Source organism: Oncorhynchus masou, chromosome 32 (assembly GCF_036934945.1).
Source record: "Oncorhynchus masou masou isolate Uvic2021 chromosome 32, UVic_Omas_1.1, whole genome shotgun sequence".
NCBI lineage: Eukaryota > Metazoa > Chordata > Actinopteri > Salmoniformes > Salmonidae > Oncorhynchus > Oncorhynchus masou.
The window spans coordinates 45605315-45625666 of NC_088243.1; the positions used below are offsets into that span (position 1 = coordinate 45605315).

The window sequence follows — 20352 nt, forward strand, 5'->3', positions numbered from 1 at the left end:
AAATGTATTTGGCTAAGGTTTATGTAAACTTCAGACTTCAACTGTAAGTCGTCCGTAGCCGCCATAGTGGAGCAGCGATACTGAGCTCTTAAAAGAGCTTTTGGGTGTGGAAAATGCGTGCTCATTGAAGGACTAAGTCGAGACCAGGATGCCGGGTTTTTCCTGAGACTTCTCGCTTCTCTGGTTCTTCAGACCAGTCCTGTTGCTGAAGATAATGGGAGGCTGATTGAGGGGAAGCATTCCCTTATATAGGGACCCCTTTACCCCTATTGACTGCAGGTGTGTGCATAATTTTCTCTCAGGCTATTTGCTTGTCTAGGTAGCTGGGTAAACCACAAGGAGGAGAGCTCCCATATGGGGCGGAGCTCCACGATATAGAAACCTTAACTCACTATACTTCACTGATGAGTTGTAATTCGTGTGAAGAAAAGGTGGAGAGAAAGACGCTTGTGGCGCCATCACAATTAGGTGCCCTCCTCTCTCAACCTGTCTTATCACAAGCTCCCAGACACCACAGCCTTTTAAAGTCTAATTCTGCGGAACAGCAAATCGTTTTGGAATATCACCCAGATAGAGCAGGACTGAAGTTTTTGACGGAGGCAAAACTCTTCCTATGGCAAATGACACAGAGAATGATCCATGCCACAGCAATCTGCACATTGACAAGGGGAACCCGCGCATTAGCGCGATCATGTTCTCCGCCGGAGTGATAGGGAACTTGGCCGCTTTGATCCTTTTGGAGATCCGCCGCAGGAAGTACCAGAGCCGGCAGCGACTGTCGCTCTTTCACGTTCTGGTCACCACGCTGGTCGTCACGGACCTGATGGGCACCTGTCTGGTCAGCCCTTTCGTCCTGGCTGCCTATTCCTTAAACACCACCATTATTGCTATGTTTAACACTGAACCTCCTGCAATGTGTGAGTATTTTGGATTCTGTATGACTTTTTTCAGCTTGGCCACTTTATTTCTCCTCTTCGCCATGGCGCTCGAGCGATGCCTCTCAATTGGCTACCCCTACTTCTACGGGCGGCACATCACTAAACGTTGTGGATACATCACCATTCCTTTCATCTATTTAGTTTGCGCGGTATTTTGCATCATGCCCTTTTTGGGTTTCGGGGACTACGTGCAGTATTGCCCGGGGACGTGGTGCTTCATTGACATGAATCCGTTAATGCCCGAAGACCGTGTTTACCCAGTCCTGTATGCAACTGTTATGCTCATTTTAGTCCTTTCTGTAGCGGCTTGTAACGCCTTTGTCGTTTATCACCTGGTTTTGATGTACCGGAGGCGCAAACTAAACGGGGGATCCGTGACAACTCGGAGTAAGAAGGACCGGAGAGTCCTCTCCATGTCCGAAGAGGTCGAGCATCTCATCGTACTGGTGTTCATGACGGTGATATTCATGATTTGCTCCCTTCCTCTGGTGGTAAGTTTTTTTAAACTATTCTAAATGTTGTACTGTTCGCCTCCCAAGTGTCCCTTTGATAGTCTGACACATATTTTGCGCAATCGAGTCAAGCTATATTTCTCACTTGATAGGTAATAACAACTTACTTGTCTGCAGACAGCTCTAATGCTATATTACTTGTTATAACAGTGGTAGGCTACATGTGAGGTTCATATGGTAGGCTATGTCTCTCTATGAAATCTTTAACGTACTCAAAATTACTGTTATTTAATCATGATCATTATTATGATAATAGTTAGACAAGCTAATAGCCCGTCTCGCCATGCATTATACCTTGGCATATTGTCTACTGAAAGTAAAAGGCAAAGCCAACATCCAAACAGTTTGACATCCAAAAATATTAGGATGCCTGTCTAATACAGTCAGCATAAAAATGTGCATGTATAAACAAAGTGTTTCTCAGAAAAAGAAAGACAAACATGAGTAACACATGTTCTTATTCAGTGTTAGGCAATAAAGAGGGCATTGAATTTCAATAAAGACATTCACATATGTCTTCTATATCTCAAAGCATTTTGCAACCGAAGATGAAGCATTAAAGGTTAACCACAACTAGCATGTCAAATCGTGCCCATATGTTGGAGCTATATTTCTCCTGCTCCTAAAAATCCGCCTGTCGTTGACTGAAGTATTGCCTCAATGCCTTGTTCATGGTATATTTTGAGGATCAATGTACATTAACCTAAGATTTTAGATGGGATTTTGTGAATCCATGTGCAATGGTATGTCAGGGGTGGACACTTGTCTCAGTCAGCTGTGATTTGTTGTGATTAGCAGATTGAGTCCTGTAAAGACACAGCAATCCCAGTGTCCCATATATCACCATTCATGGAGTTACATGGTCATTAGTCCTAATTGCCTCTGGTTCAATAAAGTGGTGATTGAATCCTCCTGGCTCTTGATATATGTCAGATTAGACTAGCGTTCCCTGGGGATAGTGTGCCAGTTATGCTATGATATAAAGACATTATGTACATTTACATTTAAGTCATTTAGCAGACGCTCTTATCCAGAGCGACTTACAAATTTCAACACTTACTACATGGAGTTGTGTTATTATTACTATATTTTATGAAAGACACTCAGAAGCGAAAGGAAGTAGACAACAATAGGAAACAGAGTGGTACCTATTTATAGATCACTGTATGTGTCATGTAGGCAGGAAACCAAATGCCAACCAACCAGTGACATTTCACACAGAAAAATTCCCCCACAAAACCAAAACTGGTCATTACAAAAGTCAACTTTGGTCATTTAACTCTGACAGGTATAATCATTTAGAGTGCATTGACATTTATGATGTCTCGTTATAAGGCTATAAGGGGGTCATACATTACGAAAGGTCAATGCATTATAACTGTATCATAATGCATTATCTGTCAGGTCAGCTTTCTCACAATTGGAGCTTCATAAGGGTCGCACAGTGGCGGTCCAGGTCCCCAACAGTGGGACCAATTCAGTTTCCATCTCAACCACCCCCGCTCCGTATGATGGATGAGATCCATTGATAGATTTAAGGTCACCAATAGGTCGATGGCATGAAACATGTGCTTGTTACAGAAGAATGATCTCCTGCTAAATTGACAAGGTGTCTGCCCCGATGGAGAAAAGCAACAACGGCCCTACGCACAAACGCATGGATGTCCCATGACAGAGTCTGTAAATCAATCGTGAAAGCGGAACATCGGCCTTGCTTATCGTGCCAAACACAGGACCCCACATACTGTAAGAGTCTGGTTGTTAACCACATAACTTGTATAAGTTATAAATAACATTATTTGTTCAATTTCAAACATTCCATTGTGTTCGAAAATTCGGACTCTTAAAAGGTGATAAATGAGTTCCTATAGTTTTAAGCGTATTTCCCACGTCTTGGTTAATCGTTCTTATCTCTCAGAGGTAGCCTTATAGGCAGTATAGTGCACTAGACTCTATCTAAGGCAATGCAGACACAGTCAGACCCCCCTGTGGGATTCAAGCCTATACTCTAGGTCGGTCAGCTGATAATGAAACTGCATCCTGCCTCTGTGCCCTCAGTCACAGATGATATGATGAATAATTAAACATAGTTTCACTGTTGCGATTGGACACCTACTGAGAATACAGCTATCTGCTTGTCTCATCAACATCCACCCAGAGTGCTCTCTAACTAAACAACAAGAAACCGCGTGAAACAATCCCACCAGCGTTTTCTCAAGTTCCAGGGTACGTAGGGTTCAGACAGAGCATAATTAGTGGAGAATTTGAAGGAGCTCTCTGAAGTATTTGTGTTTAGTAGATTAAGCCCTGGGGATAAGGTGCTGTTCCCTGACCCCCTGACTCCTGGGAAACAAAATTGCACCTCGGTTGGAGGGAATACCAAAATTACATGTAGGCTATTTCTTCAGTCGTCTTTTGCTCGATTCCTCAAGTCCTATCTCATCGCTTCCTTCTCAAAAACGCATTGGAGGAGAAAGTCAGAAAGGAGGAACCATGTCTTCTCCAATACGTTCTGAGGAGCCATAGAGAAAGGAAACAAGGAAAGAATAGTAGAGAATCAACATCTGGAGGTACTTATAAAGCCATTACTATATTTGCCGAATGCTTACTGGAATACGAATGTATTGAGAGCACTAATCAACCCTCTCACACTGAGTAGTGTCAATAATTCATATGGATGAGCTTGGCCCCATTGCACTTTGTGAGTACCTAAGGTCCTGTGCACCGTGCAGACACAGAAGTAAGGCCTGGCTGCGGTGTGTTTTTCACTCTCCTCGAGGTTGTTCACACTGCTAGTTCCACCCACAGGATATTGGAGTAATTATGGTTGTTTCAGGAAATTGGCCCACTTTTACTGGGGTCAGCACTTGTGTGTCACACTGGGAAAGCCAAATAGTGCACATAGCTTAGCCACATAGAGCAGGGGCTGTGTGTGTTTGTGTGTGTGTGTGCCCGGTCGAGGAATGTGTATCACTAATACTGAGAGTAATAACCTGTGAGATGGTCACATTTTACAATCATTATTGTGGAATTACTTGATAGGGATATTGATGGCATTTGTACTTCTTTAACTAATTTTGGTCTTAAAGCAAGGCCAACAGACAAGTTCGTTATTTTCTCCCCCTTCCACTTGGCTCTTCCATTTTTGCGTCAATGCTGCAATTAGTTGGTTGTAATTTTGAGTACAGCAGACATTTCCATATATTTTTGTGAGCTGCATGTGTGACTACTCCACCAGCCCTTTTTATGATAACATTTGCAAAGATTATATATATATTTTTTAATTATGACATTTTTTGATCAATTAGTATATTTGAGTTTAACCATAACATTTCTTGTAATATTTGTTCTGTCTTTTCTGGTGGATTAAACTGAAATTGCAACCAACTTTTTATGGCATGTTTTAATAGCAATATTTTAGATTTTAATTTTCAAATAACCGAAAGTGAGAGATTGTAATCTGATTAAAGGGAAAATGGCCATTCTTGAATATGGGGTGAGACATTTTTACTCATCTGCTAGATAACCAGTTTGGGTTTAAGTATAACTTTTGTGTGACTGAAGACTTTAGGGAGAGGTCTACTGCTTTAATATTTAATCATTTCTGCCCTCTGAATTCATATTTGTTATATAAATAGGCCTGTTTAATTTAGTCTGAAATGCCGTTCCAAATCAAATGGAATATTTTTTGCTCATATAATTAAAAAAACAAGTCACTAGGTGTAGGCAAGACCATAAGCAAATAGGTATACTGGGAAATTACTAAAGAGTTAATCAGGGTGATTATTTTCATTTCCATGGTAGCAAGATCTTGATGGAAGCTTGGGAGGTGTGAGCATGGCCACTAAAGTGCTATGGATAGTTAAAGCCAGGACTAAGTTATTGGCTAGAAAGTCCAAGCTGCTTGATAAGGACTCCATGAGAGTGCTAACCACTGCCCTCATTCAATGCCATTTTTACTACACTGGTACTTCCTGGTTTGGGGGCTTATCTAAGCTTCTGAAGGGGAGCATTTGGCTGTACTGTTGTAGAGACCCATCCACTTGGCAATATGTGGCTGGGGGTTATAGCATTTCTTTCAAATCAAATCAAAGTTTATTTGTCACGTGCAACGAATACAACAGGTTTAGACCCTAAAGTGAAATGCTTACTTACAGGCTCTAACCAGTAGTGCAAAAAAGGTATTAGGTGAACAATAGGTAAGTATAGAAAAAACCCATTAAAAAGACAGTGAAAAATATCAGTAGCAAGGCTATATACAGTAGCTAGGCTATAAAAGTAGCGAGGCTACATACAGACACAGGTTAATCGGGCTGATTGAGGTAATATGTACACAAGACCTACTTCCAAGAAAACAACATCTTAAATGGAATGCAATCAGGTTTTAGGTCTGGACACAGCACTTTTTCAGCAACATTGAAGGTTTTAAATGACATCCACTGTGCTCTTGATAAGAAGTTACATTATGTGTCAGTTTTTATTGATTTGTCAAAGGCTTTTGACACCGTGGACCATGCTGTGTTAGTGCAAAGGTTAAAATGTTGTGGAATTACTGGTCATGCTCTAGATTGGTTTATAAATTACCTATCAAATCGTACACAATGTGTAATGGCGGATGGTTGTAAATCTGAGTCCATAGAGGTGTGCTCAGGTGTTCCGCAAGGTTCTATTTTGGGCCCACTGTTGTTCATTTTGTATATCAACAACATTGGGGTTCTTATTGAAACAGCGGATGTTCATTTTTATGCAGGTGATACGGTTCTTTATTCAAGTGGTAGTAGTTTATCTTTAGCTTTTGAAAATGCCCAAAGAGTATTTAACATCATTCAACAGAATCTGTATGATTTAAAGCTGATTCTAAATTTGGGTAAAACAAAATGCATGGTATTTTCAAATGCCAGGCATGTTACAAATCATGTCATTGCTACATTGGCTGGACATACTACAGAGCAAGTTCAAGTGTACACATATTTGGGTTTGTGGGTTGATGATAAGCTGACCTTCACTGTGCATGTAGAAAGTTGATAAGGAAGCTCCAGCTGAAAACAAGATTTTATTACCAGCATTAGGCTTGTTTTTCTTTTGAGGAAGGGGCTGGCACGATGTACATTACTGTCGGTTTTAGATTTTAGTGATGTTATATATATGCAGGCCTCAGCCACTACCCTGAGAGCACTTGATTCAGTGATTCATGCAGCCCTCAGGTTAATTTAAAATCAGAACCGTCTAACACATCATTGTGATCTCTACAGCGCTGTTGACTGGTCGTCATTGACCTTACGTAGGCTTAAACACTGGTATACACTGATTTATAAGGCCAAATTGGGTAAAATGCCATTTTATCTCTGTTCTTTTTTTAGGCAGGTCAGTAAATAAATATCAATTTGGTCCCATTCTGATTTGCTTCTAACAGTACCAAAAATTAGAACAGGTCATGGTAGAAATAGTTTTAGTTACTTAGCACCTTGGTCCTGGAATTCTCTCCTGAACATTTTAAAATGTGTTGATCTAGTTTCGTTGGTGGAGTTTAAACACTTGATCTATGTATATATCATAGAAGAGTGTAATTGTTTTGAGGCCAGCTGTTTTTAGTCAAGATGTTTGTGTTTTTAATGTAAAATATTTGTGGTACTGTATGTGTGTTTATAGTTTTGTTTAATGTTGTGTTAGTGTATGTAAGTTGTTTTGTCTGAAACGCTGTTCCCTCTGCTGCTATTGGACCAGGTCTCTCTTGGAAAAGAGATATTATCTCAATGAGAAAAAAACTGTATAAATAAAGGTAAAATGAAAAAAATAGAAAATAAATGTACAGTCATGGCCAAAAGTTTTGAGAATGACACAAATATACATTTTCACAAAGTCTGCTGCCTCAGTTTGTATGATGGCAATTTGCATATACTCCAGAATGTTATGAAGAGTGATCAGATGAATTGCAATTAATTGCAAAGTCCCTCTTTGCCATGCAAATTAACTGAATCCCCCCAAAATATTTCCACTGCATTTCAGCCCTGCCACAAAAGGACCAGCTGACATCATGTCAGTGATTCTCTCATTAACACAGATGTGAGTGTTGACGAGGACAAGGCTGGAGATCACTCTGTCATGCTGATTGAGTTCGAATAACAGACTGGAAGCTTCAAAAGGAGGGTGGTGCTTGGAATCATTGTTATTTCTCTGTCAACCATGGTTACCTGCAAGGAAACACGTGCCGTCATCATTGCTTTGCACAAAAAGGGCTTCACAGGCAAGGATATTGCTGTCAGTAAGATTGCACCTAAATCAGCCATTTATTGGATTATCAAGAACTTCAAGGAGAGCGGTTCAATTGTTGTGAAGAAGGCTTCAGGGCGCCCAAGAAAGTCCAGCAAGCGCCAGGACCGTCTCCTAAAGTTGATTCAGCTGTGGGATCGGGGTACCACCAGTACAGAGCTTGCTCAGGAATGGCAGCAGGCAGGTGTGAGTGCATCTGCACGCACAGTGAAGCGAAGACTTTTGGAGTATGGCCTGATGTCAAGAAGGGCAGCAAAGAAGCCACTTCTCTCCTGGAGAAACATCAGGAACAGACTGATATTCTGTAAAAGGTACAGGGATTGGACTGCTGAGGACTGGGGTAAAGTCATTTTCTCTGATGAATCCCCTTTCTGATTGTTTGGAGCATCCGGAAAAAAGCTTGTCCGAAGAAGACAAGGTGAGCGCTACCATCAGTCCTGTAAAGCAAAAAGCCTCCTGAGACCATTCATGTGTGGGGTTGCTTCTCAGCCAAGGAAGTGGGCTCACTCACAATGTTGCCTAAGAACACAGCCATGAATAAAGAATGATACCAACACATTCTCCAAGAGCAACTTCTCCCAAACATCCAGAAACAGTTTGGTGATGAACAATGCCTTTTCCAGTATGATGGAGCACCTTGCCATACGTCAAAAGTAATAACTACGTGGCTTGGGGAACAAAACTTCGATATTTTGGGTCCATGGCCAGGAAACTCCCCAGACCTTAATCCCATTGAGAATTTGTGGTCAATCCTCAAGAGGCGGGTGGACAAACAAAAAACAACAAATTCTGACAAACTCCAAGCATTAATTATGCAAGAATGGGCTGCCATCAGTCCGGATGTGGCCCAGAAGTTAATTGACAGCATGCCATGGTGGATTGCAGAGGTCTTGAAAAAGAAGGTTCAACACTGCAAATATTGTCTCTTTACATCACCTTCATGTAATTGTCAATAAAAGCCTTTGACACTTATGAAATGCTTGTAATTATACTTCAGTATTCCATAGTAACATCTGACAAAAATATCTAAAGACCCTGAAGCAGCAAACTTTATGAAAATGTATATTTGTGTCATTCTCAAAACTTTTGGCCACAACTGTAGATATGGTTACTATGCATATATGATGAACAGAGAGTAGCAGTAGCCAATGAGCGGGAGCACTGGTTGGTCCGGGCAATTGAGGTAGTATGTACATGAATGTATTGTTCAAGTGACAATGCATATTTGATCAACTGAGAGTAGCAGCAGCGTAAAATAAGGGTTGGGGGGGCACACAGTGCAAATAGTCTGGGTAGCCATTTGATTACCTGCTCAGGAGTCTGATGGCTTGGGGGTAAAAGCTGTCGACCCATCAATTTAGACAAGTGTGTCTGGGTAAGTGTTATCTAATATTTATAAAATATTTTTTATCTGGACACTTCCTGTTTACATGGAATTTTTCCTTATTGTAGGCTACTACTTTTACCACATTTGTTCTTAATCTTTACTACACCACTCACTGTTTAGCACCTCATGCGAATCCTTAAAAAGATGGGTGGGGCTGGCTTAAGAGGGCGTGAACAATGCTGAATGGGTGTAGACAAAGGAGAGTTCTCCAGTAGGTACCAAATATTCAAAGACTATTCTCTCAAAACTTGGTATTTACAAGTCTGTCAACTTTCAACGCAGAATTACTTTCCCATTGTTCCTCAAATGCAGTGTATGATATACCATTTTGTAGCTCTGAGTCTCTACTTTTATCCAATGTACCTACAAGTGACTATGCAAGTCACTCTGCTATACCTACAGTTGAAGTAGGAAGTTTACATACACCTTAGACAAATATATTTAAACTCAGTTTTTCAAAATTCCTGACATTTAATCCTAGTAAAAATGTCCTGTTTTAGGTAATTTAGGATCACTACTTTATTTTGAGAATGTGAAATGTCAGAATAATAGTGGAGAGAATTATTTATTTCAGCTTTTATTTCTTTCATCACATTCTCAATGGGTCAGACCTTGTGGGACATTGTGAAGATGCTGGAGGAAACAGGTACAAAAGTATCTTTATCCACAGTAAAACGAGTCCTATATGACATAACCTGAGCGGCAGCAAGGAAGAAGCCACTGCTCCAAAACCACCATAAAAAAGCCAGACTACGTTTTGCAACTGCTCATGGGGACAAAGATCATACTTTTTAGAGAAATGTCCTCTGGTCTGATGAAACAAAAATAGAACTGTTTTGCCATAATGACCATCATTATGTTTGGAGGAAAAAGGGAGAGTCTTGTAAGCCAAAGAACACCATCACAACAGTGAAGCACGGCGGTGGCAGCATCATGTTGTGGGGGTGCTTTGCTGCAGGAGGGACTGGTGCACTTCACAAATTAGATGGCAATATGAGGAAGGAAAATGATGTGGTTATATTGAAGCAACATCTCAAGACATCAGTCAGGAAGTTAAAGCTTGGTCGCAAATGGTTCTTCCAAATAGACAGTGACCCCAAGCATACTTCCAAAGGTGGGGCAAAATGGCTTAAGGACAACAAAGTCAAGGTATTGGAGTGACCATCACAAAGCATTGACCTCAATCCCATAGAACATTTGTGGGCAGAACTGAAAATGTGTGTGCGAGCAAGGAGGCCTACAAACCTGACTCAGTTACACCAGCTCTGTAAGGAGGAATGTCCAATATTCACCCAACTTATTGTGGGAAGCTTGTGGAAGACTACCCGAAACGTTTGACCCAAGTTAAACAATTTATAGGCAATGCTACCAAATACTAATTGGGTGTATGTAAACTTCTGAACCACTGGAAATGTGATGAAAGAAATAAAAGCTTAAATAAATCATTCTCTACTATTATTCTGACATTTCATGATCTTAAAATAAAGTGATGATCCTAATTGACCTAAAACAGGGAATGTTTTCAAGGATTAAATATCAGAAGTTTTGAAAAACTGAGTTTAAATGTATTTGGCTAAGGTGTATGTAAACTTCCAACTTCAACTGTCTATCTCACTAGGTCATGATATTTAAGCCTCCATATATCCACGATATTCGTGATTTCCTTAAGTGTATAAGGGTGATATTTTGTAGTCTGATTTGATGTATTTAAAACCGTATTATAATCTCCCACCATAATAATAGAGTCTTGTGTTGCTTGTAGGCTTGATAAATTATTATATACTGAACAAAAATGTAAACGCAACATGTAAAGTTTTGGTCCCATGTTTCATGAGCTGAAATAAAAGATTCCAAAAATGTTCCATATGCACTAAAAGTGTAATTTTCTAAAATTTTGTGCAGAAATGTGTTTAAATCCCTGTTGGTGAGCGTTTCTTCTTTGCCAAGATAATCCATCCACCTGAGAGGTGTGGCAAATAAAGAAGCTGATTATCATAAACAGCATTATCATTACACAGGTGTACCTTGCATTAGGGACAATAAAAGGCCACTCTAAAATGTGTAGGTTTGTCACACAACACAACACAATGCCACAGATGTCCCAAGTTTTGAGGGAGTGTGCAATTGGTATGCTGACTGTAGGAATGTCCGCCAGAGCTGCTGCCAGAGAATTTAATGTGCATTTCTCTAACGTAAGCCGCCTGTTTTAGAGAATTGGTAGTTTGTCCAACCAGCCTTACAACCGCAGACCACATGTAACCACGCCAGCCCAGGACCTCCACATCTAGCTTCTTCACCTACGGGTTCATCTGAGACCCAGACCACATGTAACCACGCCAGCCCAGGACCTCCACATCTAGCTTCTTCACCTACGGGTTCATCTGAGACCAGCCACCCAGACAGCTGATGAAACTTAGGAGTATTTCTGTCTGTAATAAAGCCCTTTTGCAGGGAAAAATACATTCTGATTGGCTGGGCCTTGCTCCCCAGTGGGTGGACCTGGCTTCCAAATGGATGGGCCTATGAAATCCATAGATTAGGGCCTAATGATTTTACTTAAATTTACTGATTTCCTTATATGAACTGTAACTTAGTAAAATCACAGAAATGTTTGCATGTTGCATTTATATTGTTATTCCGTATTTACAGTATGTTTTCAAAGAAGCATGGATCATCATTATTCTTATACTCTGCTTTCAAGTAGAATGACGAATCTATCACTTACATTACTATGTGAATTTGGTCGAGTCGTCCAAAAAGCTACATATTGGCATTTTAACTAGGACACAGTTACAGTAAAGATCCATATTATTATATTATTTGAATGTTCTCCATAGGTAGGATTGCATATTTCCATCTTCTTTGGTCCAATTAATATATAAAAATGTGAGGCTATTTTAGGAAAATAAAAAATTTCTCAAGTTTAAGGCCGTCTTAAATCATCTAAATACAGTACTCTTGAGTATAGGGTTACATACCGTCAGTGCGTGGTCATGTTGGTACGTTTTCTCACTCACAGTCAATCATTGCTGTGACCCTTGCAACGCCATGGGCCCAGTAGTGTGTTGTAGTGGATCACTTTTTATGAGCAAGTGAAGGGTGGTGTTCGAGAGGACACAACCAAGGTTCCCATGCTGCTAACCTCTGAGGTCCTGCCAAAATGTGTTTATATATTTATTTATTTATTACTTTACAGCCTTCCTTTTTGTTTATTTGAGAGCGTTACTCCATAATTAGCTTCCTCTTCTGAAGCTTTTGTTTCACTAAAGACGATCTGTTTCCGATAATCTGACATTGAAGCTGATCTCCTAAAATTAAGTTGGCCCTTGCCAACTTCACCCATTGCCGATCATGTGTTTGAGGGTTTCAAAACAAACATAGAGGATACAAGGAATGTGGTTTGGCTGGTTAGGTACCAGCAAGGAGTACATTCTGGTCTGCTTTACTTTTGGGAGAATGAGATAAACAGGATGTTTGCGAGAGCTTAAAAAATATGCTATTTTAAGCCTTGCCAGTTATTGTTTGGTTTGGTTTCTCAAATGATTGGCTCGCCTGGTTCACCAACTACAACTACTACCCACCATTGCGACCTGTACGCTCTCTTTGGCTGGCCCTCGCTTCATACTCGTCGCCAAACCCACTGGCTCCAAGTCATCTACAAGACCCTGCTAGGTAAATTCCCCCTTATCTCAGCTCACTGGTCACCATAGCATCACCCACGTGTAGCACGTGCTCCAGCAGGTATATCTCTCTGGTCACCCCCAAAACCAATTCTTTCTTTGGCCGCCTCTCCTTCCAGTTCTCTGCTGCCAATGACTGGAACGAACTACAAAAATCTCTGAAACTGGAAACACTTATCTCCCTCACTAGCTTTAAGCACCAGCTGTAAGAGCAGCTCACAGATTACTGCACCTGTACATAGCCCACCTATAATTTAGCCCAAACAGCTACCTCTTTCCCTACAGTATTTATTTTATTTATTTATTTGTTTTGCTCCTTTGCACCCCATTATTTTTATTTCTACTTTGCACATTCTTCCACTGCAAATCTACCATTCCAGTGTTTTACTTGCTATATTGTATTTACTTTGCCACCATGGCCTTTTTTTGCCTTTACCTCCCTTATCTCACCTCATTTGCTCACATCGTATATAGACTTGTTTCTACTGTATCATTGACTGTATGTTTGTTTTACTCCATGTGTAACTCTATGTCGTTGTATGTGTCGAACTGCTTTGCTTTATCTTGGCCAGGTCGCAATTGTAAATGAGAACTTGTTCTCAACTTGCCTAACTGGTTAAATAAAGGTTAAATAAAAAATAAAAAATTGATGGTGACAGCGGTGACACTTTATTTTGGGGGTATTTTCATTTTATTCAGAGAGGGATAGGATGAAATGAGTGGGGAACAACAGAGAGAGGGAATGAAGAATAGTAGTGGGGCTGGGATTCGTACCCACGCTGGGGAGGGGTGGAGGAATACTGTATGTGCTGCAGGTGTTGGCGTTACCTGTTAAACAAGCCTCAGGCACGGATACCGCACTTAGACATCCCGCGGTAAGACATTAGGACTTGCTATTCAGTGTATTTTCTTCCTCTCTTGTCTCTTAGATCCGTGTGTACATAAACTCCGTGGGCCAGCGGAAAGAGAGCCACAAGACGGACCTCATCGCCCTCCTCTTTCTCTCCACCAACTCCATCGTGGACCCCTGGGTGTTCATCTTCCTCAGCCCGTCAGTGCTGCGCTTCTTCTGGGGAGCGTTGTGCAAGGTGCCCCTCCTGCGCTCCAGGTAGTCCTTCTTCAAGTCTTCCCTGGGGAAGGACACGCCCGCCCAGCTGGAGCTGTGCCATCCCAGTGCTTCCTCTGAGTTCATCCACCCCCCATGTCCACGCAGATGGTTTGACCCGCTGATGTATTGGTCCTGATTGGGGCCAATAGAATAGAGCTGCTGCCCACATGTCCCGGCCTGCCCAGTGGTCTGGTTCTTTGGCGGGGGAAGAGGTGTTGAGGTGTTGAGCTACAACAGCTGGACAAGCCGATCAGCAACCTACACATTCCTGCAAACGTAGGCTGCAGCGTTCTTGTTTTAGAACAAGCTCTGAGAGGCTCAAATTGGAAGACTCCGGAGGCCAGCAGCAGACGGACAGTTGGACTCGAACTCCAAGGAGAGTGGGGTTGCATTACGGGTCATGTTCTTAAAAGCACTACACGTTATATGTTCTTACAGCATGGACTCCCAAACCAGAGACCACTACAAGGACAGCAACATAGGATTCACAACACTGAAGGGACTAAATCAGATAAGGACTGTATTTTATATGAGTTGATCATGTTCCAGAGGCTTGCGTTGTTGGCGCCATGCCCTTTTAGCATGCCCCGGGACTCCCAGGGAAGTTTCTTTGTATTGAGATGTTCCTTCCACTATCATATGACATCCTTGTGATTTGGGGAATTGCGTATCATGAATAGAACATTCAGAGACTACATCCATGTGATGCAAGCTGGATTCACACACACTATCCCTGCTCCCTGCAGCTATGATCTGTTCACCTCTCCTCCCACTGGGTGCTCACCTCGAAAAGCCAAAGGGCAAGAGCTCGAGAATGACATTTATTTTTGACACCTTCTTTTGTCAAATGGTTGAGTGGCACTATGAACTTGGAACCAGATGTCGGTTATTTGAAGTTGGGTAGCATGCAAAATGTATGTGGTGATGTTATGCTGGAATCGTAAGAAGATAAAGGAGGTGTCCTCTGTATTCTTGAGGTTTCTTTGTGATGAAATGACAGCCTGAGTATTTATTATGATGTGTGTTCAGATCTCATTGATGTATTAATGCACCCGAAGCTGACAAGGAGTTTATGATGTTCAGTGTGCAGTTCTAAATCTGTCGTTCCCGTGTGCACGTGTGTGTGTCAGTGTCAAAGAGATGGCACCGAAAATACATGATGTATACAGGGAATCCTACCATGTGCCTATTATACCTATTGTTCATGTATTCACGTTAATCAGTACTGCGGAAGATCCTGATTGAGACTGACAGACGTGTATTAATGTGCCAGCGTGTGTGTGTGCGCCAGTGGGTGTGTGTACGTTTGTGCATTTGTGTGTATGCGTGTGTTAACACTTCTGTAAATATGCGCCTGACTCATCCATCCGTCAGCCTTTATTCGCCCAACCCTTTCTGGAACCCCACCTCCTGTCATAGGCCCACGTCAGGGATGGCATCCAGATGTGTGTTTTAACAAAGTTAGACTCTTAACCACCCCTTTAAAAAGTTATTACTCTTCCATAATCAAAACAAACTGAGGGATCTGACGAGCTCCACCAATAGAACTTGCACAAGCAAATCAGATGCTCATGTGACCTTTGGGAGACAACATTAGATTAACAACATGCAGAGCCTTGAATTGGATCCCTAGTCACGAATACTAACGAAATAAACAGAATAATGACATCATAATTATATGGAGTTAATTACATTGCAGCTGGCTCCCCGGGAACAGGCATACGATTTTGATTACAAATGTGATTAATTCGGTTTATTCTCTGGATTGATTAATAAAGCCGATTAGTCATGTCATTTGCATGTCCTGGGTCATGTTCATTAGGCACAGAACAAAAGATAAATGGACCGAAACGGAGGAACTAGCTGAACTTTTCCAATAAGAAAAGCTCAATTTCTGTTTTAGCTGCCATAGCTACGGTCTGTTATGGTAAGGCGGCCTAAGGTCCCCTGCCTCGTGGTGGGAGGATGTTTAATGGATTTATATTCTCAAGCTCCTGCAAAGGGGAATGGGAGACCAGAGGCACAAACCTCCTCTTCCAGAGTGCCTTCAGAAAGTACTCACACCCCTTAACCTTTTCTACATTTTGTTGTGTTACAAAGTGAGAATTATTTGTTTTCAATTGTCCTTTTTGGTCAACTATCTACACAAAATACTTTGCACATCTGGATTGTACAATATTTGCCCATTATTATTATTTATTTTTAATTCAAGCTGTGTCAAATAGTTTGTTAATCATTGCTAGAAAGCCATTTTCAAGTCTTGCCATAGATTTTCAAGCTGATTTATGTCAAAACTGTAACTAGGCCACTCAGGAACATTCAATGTTGTCTTGGTCTTGTGTTTTAGGCTATTGTCCTGCTGAAAGGTGAATTAGTCTCCCAGTGTCTGTTGAAAAGAAGACTGAATCAGGTTTTCCTCTAGAATTTAGCCTGTGCTTAGCTGTATTCCGTTTATTTGTATCCTAAAAAACTCCCTAGTCCTTTCTCCGTTGACAAGCATACTCATAACATGGTACTCAGTGATGTGTTGGATTTGCCCCAAACATAATGCCTTGTATTCAGGATAAAAAGTAAATTTCTTTGGCACATTTTTTTTATTACCTAAGTGCCTTGTTGCAAACATGACACATGTTTTGGAATATTTGTATTCTGTACAGGCTTAATTCTTTCCACTCTGTCATTTAGGTTAGTATTGTGGAGTAACTACAATATTGTTGATCCATCCACATTTTTCTCATATCACAACCATTAAACTCTGTAATTGTTTTTAAAATACCCATCGGCTTCATGGTGAAATCTCTGAGCAGTTTATTTCCTCTCCGGCAACTGAGTTAGGAAGGACGCTTTGTAGGGACTGGGTGTATTGGTACACCATTCAAAGCCTAATTAATAACTTCACCATGCTCAAAGGGATATTCAGCTTTTTTTATATACACATTGACCAACTGGTGCCCTTCTTTGCAAGGCACTAAAAAACCTCCCTGGTCTTTGTGGTTGAATCTGTGCTTGAAATGCAGTACTCGGTTCAGGGACCTTACAGATAATTGATTGTGTGGGGTGCAGAGATGGGGTAGTCATTCAAAAATCATGTTAAACACTATTGAACACATGTAATTTTTGTGATTTATTATGCACATTTTTACTCCTGAGCTTAGGCTTGCCATAACAGAGGAGTTGAATGTAAATGTAAATGCCTCAAGACATTTACAGCTTTAATTTTTTTTATTAATCTACAAAATGTTCTACAAACAAAATTTTACTTAACTTTATGGGGTATTGTGTGTAGATCAGTGACACAAAATCTCAATTTAATCACAAAAAAAGGGTGTGTGAATACTTTCTGAAGGCACTGTATGTAATCAATGGCTGAAGCCATGGCAACCCACCACTAGCCCTGCAGCAGATACACAATTCAGAAGTGCTTAACAAATGTGTGTCTTTGTGCTTCCTTTATCAGATAAGATGATTCACCTTGTCCGTTTTAAGAAAATGTGTTATTGATACAGTTTCTGTTCAAAGTCATTTCACATTTCAAAAGGAACCCGTAATATTTTAGAGAGAGCAGCATGCATCAATCTGCTGAACATATCTCTCTTTGGGTGCATCCCAAATAGCACCCTATTCTCTACATACTGCACTTTTATATATATACGGTAGGGTATAGGGTGCCATTTGGGACATAACACACTGGGCACAAACTTGTTTCAATGTAACTTGTCAACGTATTGTGATGTGGAATCTACATAGATAGAAAATCATCAAACTGTTGTTTTGAGGGTGAAATTTCAACCACAGGATTATGTTATCATAGTAAACAAATTTGAAAATAGACAAACATCTATCTTTTTAAAACAATTCAGTCACTCATCGGAGAGGGAAAGAAATGTGTTTATCACCAACTGCAATGTGGTGTCTGTTAATGTGGCACGCGTCGCCAAGAGCTGCCATCCTCCCAGACGTGATCATTTGATTCCCCTCGTTCAACCTGTCTGGTGTCATTTGGGTTCAGCTGACTCGTACGTTCTGCACATTTATAATGTACACGTGGTTGCCTTGACGGAAACCCAACGTGACATATTCCAGGCCTTACCTACGTATCATTGCAGGCTATGATAATTTCAAGAAAGGCAGCTCGAAAACAAAGTCAAAGTATGTCCTTTTTTGCCTTGTTGCTTGCAGCTAGTACGGTTTGTGTCTCAACGGCCGATTTTTGTTTTTTAAATGTGTCAATAAAATGATTGATGTTTTGGTTTTGTAACATGACATAATAAAGCTGGTACCACTACAGATGATTTCTGTGCCATGTTCTTTTTCCCCGCCTTTTGTCAGCTACTCTACTATTTCCTGTGAGACAGTTATCACCTAAACCGAGGGCCAAATCACGAGATCCAAAATGTCAGCACTGTTTCGTCCTTCATCAAAAATTCAATTCAATCTCATATTATTAAAGATGTCCTTGTTAATATAATTATCTCTTGGCATCCCTGGGTTTAATGGGTGCAGAGGGAGAAAGCATTCGCAAAGTTGATATGTGTTTACTGCGTTCCTCGGGACAGGAAAAGGCAGGGCACTGGTAGATCTACAGAAGAGAGTCAGAAAGGGGCAGACAGGAAACAGCTGCTATGTGGCATGTTGATCGATAGGAGTGCGGCTGGTTAGACGCACGCACACACACACACACACACACACACACACACACACACACACACACACACACACACACACACACAGAGTTCAAGTGAGATAGGGGAGACCTCATGGGTGGAGAGTGCTAAATGCCAATCGTAAAGGCCAAACATCTCAAAAATGACTCAAGCACTTGAAGAAAGATTAGCAATGCATACTCAGAGATAGATGGTACATGAATAAATATACATACCCTTCCGTTCAAAAGTTTGGGTCACTTAGAACTGTTGTTGTTTTTGAAAGAAAAGCAATTTTTTTGTCCATTTAAAATAGCATAAAATTGATGGGAAATACAGTGTAGACATTGTTAATATTGTAAAGGACTATTGTAGCTGGAAATGGCAGTTTTTTTGTGGAATATCTACATAGGCGTATAGAGGCCCATTATCAGCAACCATCACGCCTGTGTTCCAATGGCAAGTTGTGTTAGCTAACCCAAGTTTATCCCTTTAAAAGGATAATTGATCATTAGAAAACCCTTTTGCAATTGTTAGTACAGCTGACACCTGTTCTGATTAAAGAAGCAATAAAACTGTCCTTCTTTAGACTAGTTGAGTATCTGGAGCATCAGCATTTGTTGGTTCGCTTACAGGCTCAAAAAGGCTAGAAACAAAGAACATTCTTCTGAAACTCGTCAGTCTATTCTTGTTCTGGAAAATGAAGGCTATTCCATATGAGAAATTGACAAGAAACTGAAGATCTCGTACAACGCTGTATACTACTCCCTTCAAAGAACAGCGCAAACTGGCTCTAATCAGAATAGAAAGAGGAGTGGGAGGCCCCGGTGCACAACTGAGCAAGAGGACAAGTACATTAGTGTGTCTAATTTGAGAGACCGACGCCTCACAAGTACTTAACTGGCAGCTTCATTAAATAGTACCCGCAATACACCAGTCTCAACATCAACCGTGAAGAGGCGACGCCGGGATGCTGCCCTTCAAGACAGAGTTGCAAAGAAAAAGCCATCTCACAGACTAGCCAATAAAAAATTAAGAGGGGCAAAAGACAACAGACACTGGACAGAGGAAGACTGGACGAATCTAAGTTTGAGGTGTTTGGATCACAAAAAATAACATTCGTGTGATGCAGAAAGAAAAAAAAATAAGATGCTGAAGGAGTGCTTGACGTCATCTGCCAAACATGGTGGAGGCAATGTGATGGTCTGGGGGTGCTTTGGTGGTGGTAAAGTGGGAGTTTTGTACAGGGTAAAAGGGGTCTTGAAGAAGGAAGGCTATCACTCCATTTTGCCATGCGATACCCTATGGACGGCGCTTAATTGGAACCAATTTCCTCCTACAACAGGACAATGACCTAAAGCACAGCTCCAAACTATGCAAGAACAATTTAGGGAAGAAGCAGTCAGCTGGTATTCTGTCTATAATGGTGTGGCCAGCAGTCAACGGATCTCAACCCTTTGAGCTGTTGTGGGAGCAGCTTGACCGTATGGTACGTAAGAAGTGCCCATCAAGCCAATCCAACTTGTGGGAGGTGCTTCAGGAAGAATGGGGTGAAATCTCTTCCGATTACCTCAACAAACTGACAACTAGAATGCCAAAGGTCTGCAAGGCTGCAAATGGACGATTCTTTGACGAAAGCAAAGTTTGAAGGACACAATTATTATTTCTAACCTGGTCAACGTCTTGACTATATTTGTCACGACTTCCGCCAAAGTCGGTTCCTCTCCTTGTTCGGGCGTCATTCGGCGGTCGACGTCACCAGTCTTGCAGCCATCGCCGATCCACCTTTAATTTTCCATTTGTTTTGTCTTGTT

General features: G+C 41.1%; 1 protein-coding gene across 2 annotated transcripts in view; it reads left to right on the forward strand.

The window, feature by feature from the left end:
• Nucleotides 1-362: 362 nt before the first annotated feature.
• Nucleotides 363-20352, forward strand: part of ptger2a (prostaglandin E receptor 2a (subtype EP2)) — a 47038-nt gene continuing 27048 nt past the window's right edge. Inside the window, exons 1-2 of one of the 2 annotated variants that reach the window (XM_064954243.1) lie at nt 363-1429; nt 13717-18187. In XM_064954243.1, coding sequence (XP_064810315.1) covers nt 614-1429; nt 13717-13899 — 999 coding nt within the window. In that variant the 5' untranslated portion in view covers nt 363-613 and the 3' untranslated portion in view covers nt 13900-18187. Of the gene's footprint in view, nt 1430-13716; nt 18188-20352 lie in introns of those variants that run through there. The other variant, XM_064954244.1, reaches the window with a different exon arrangement.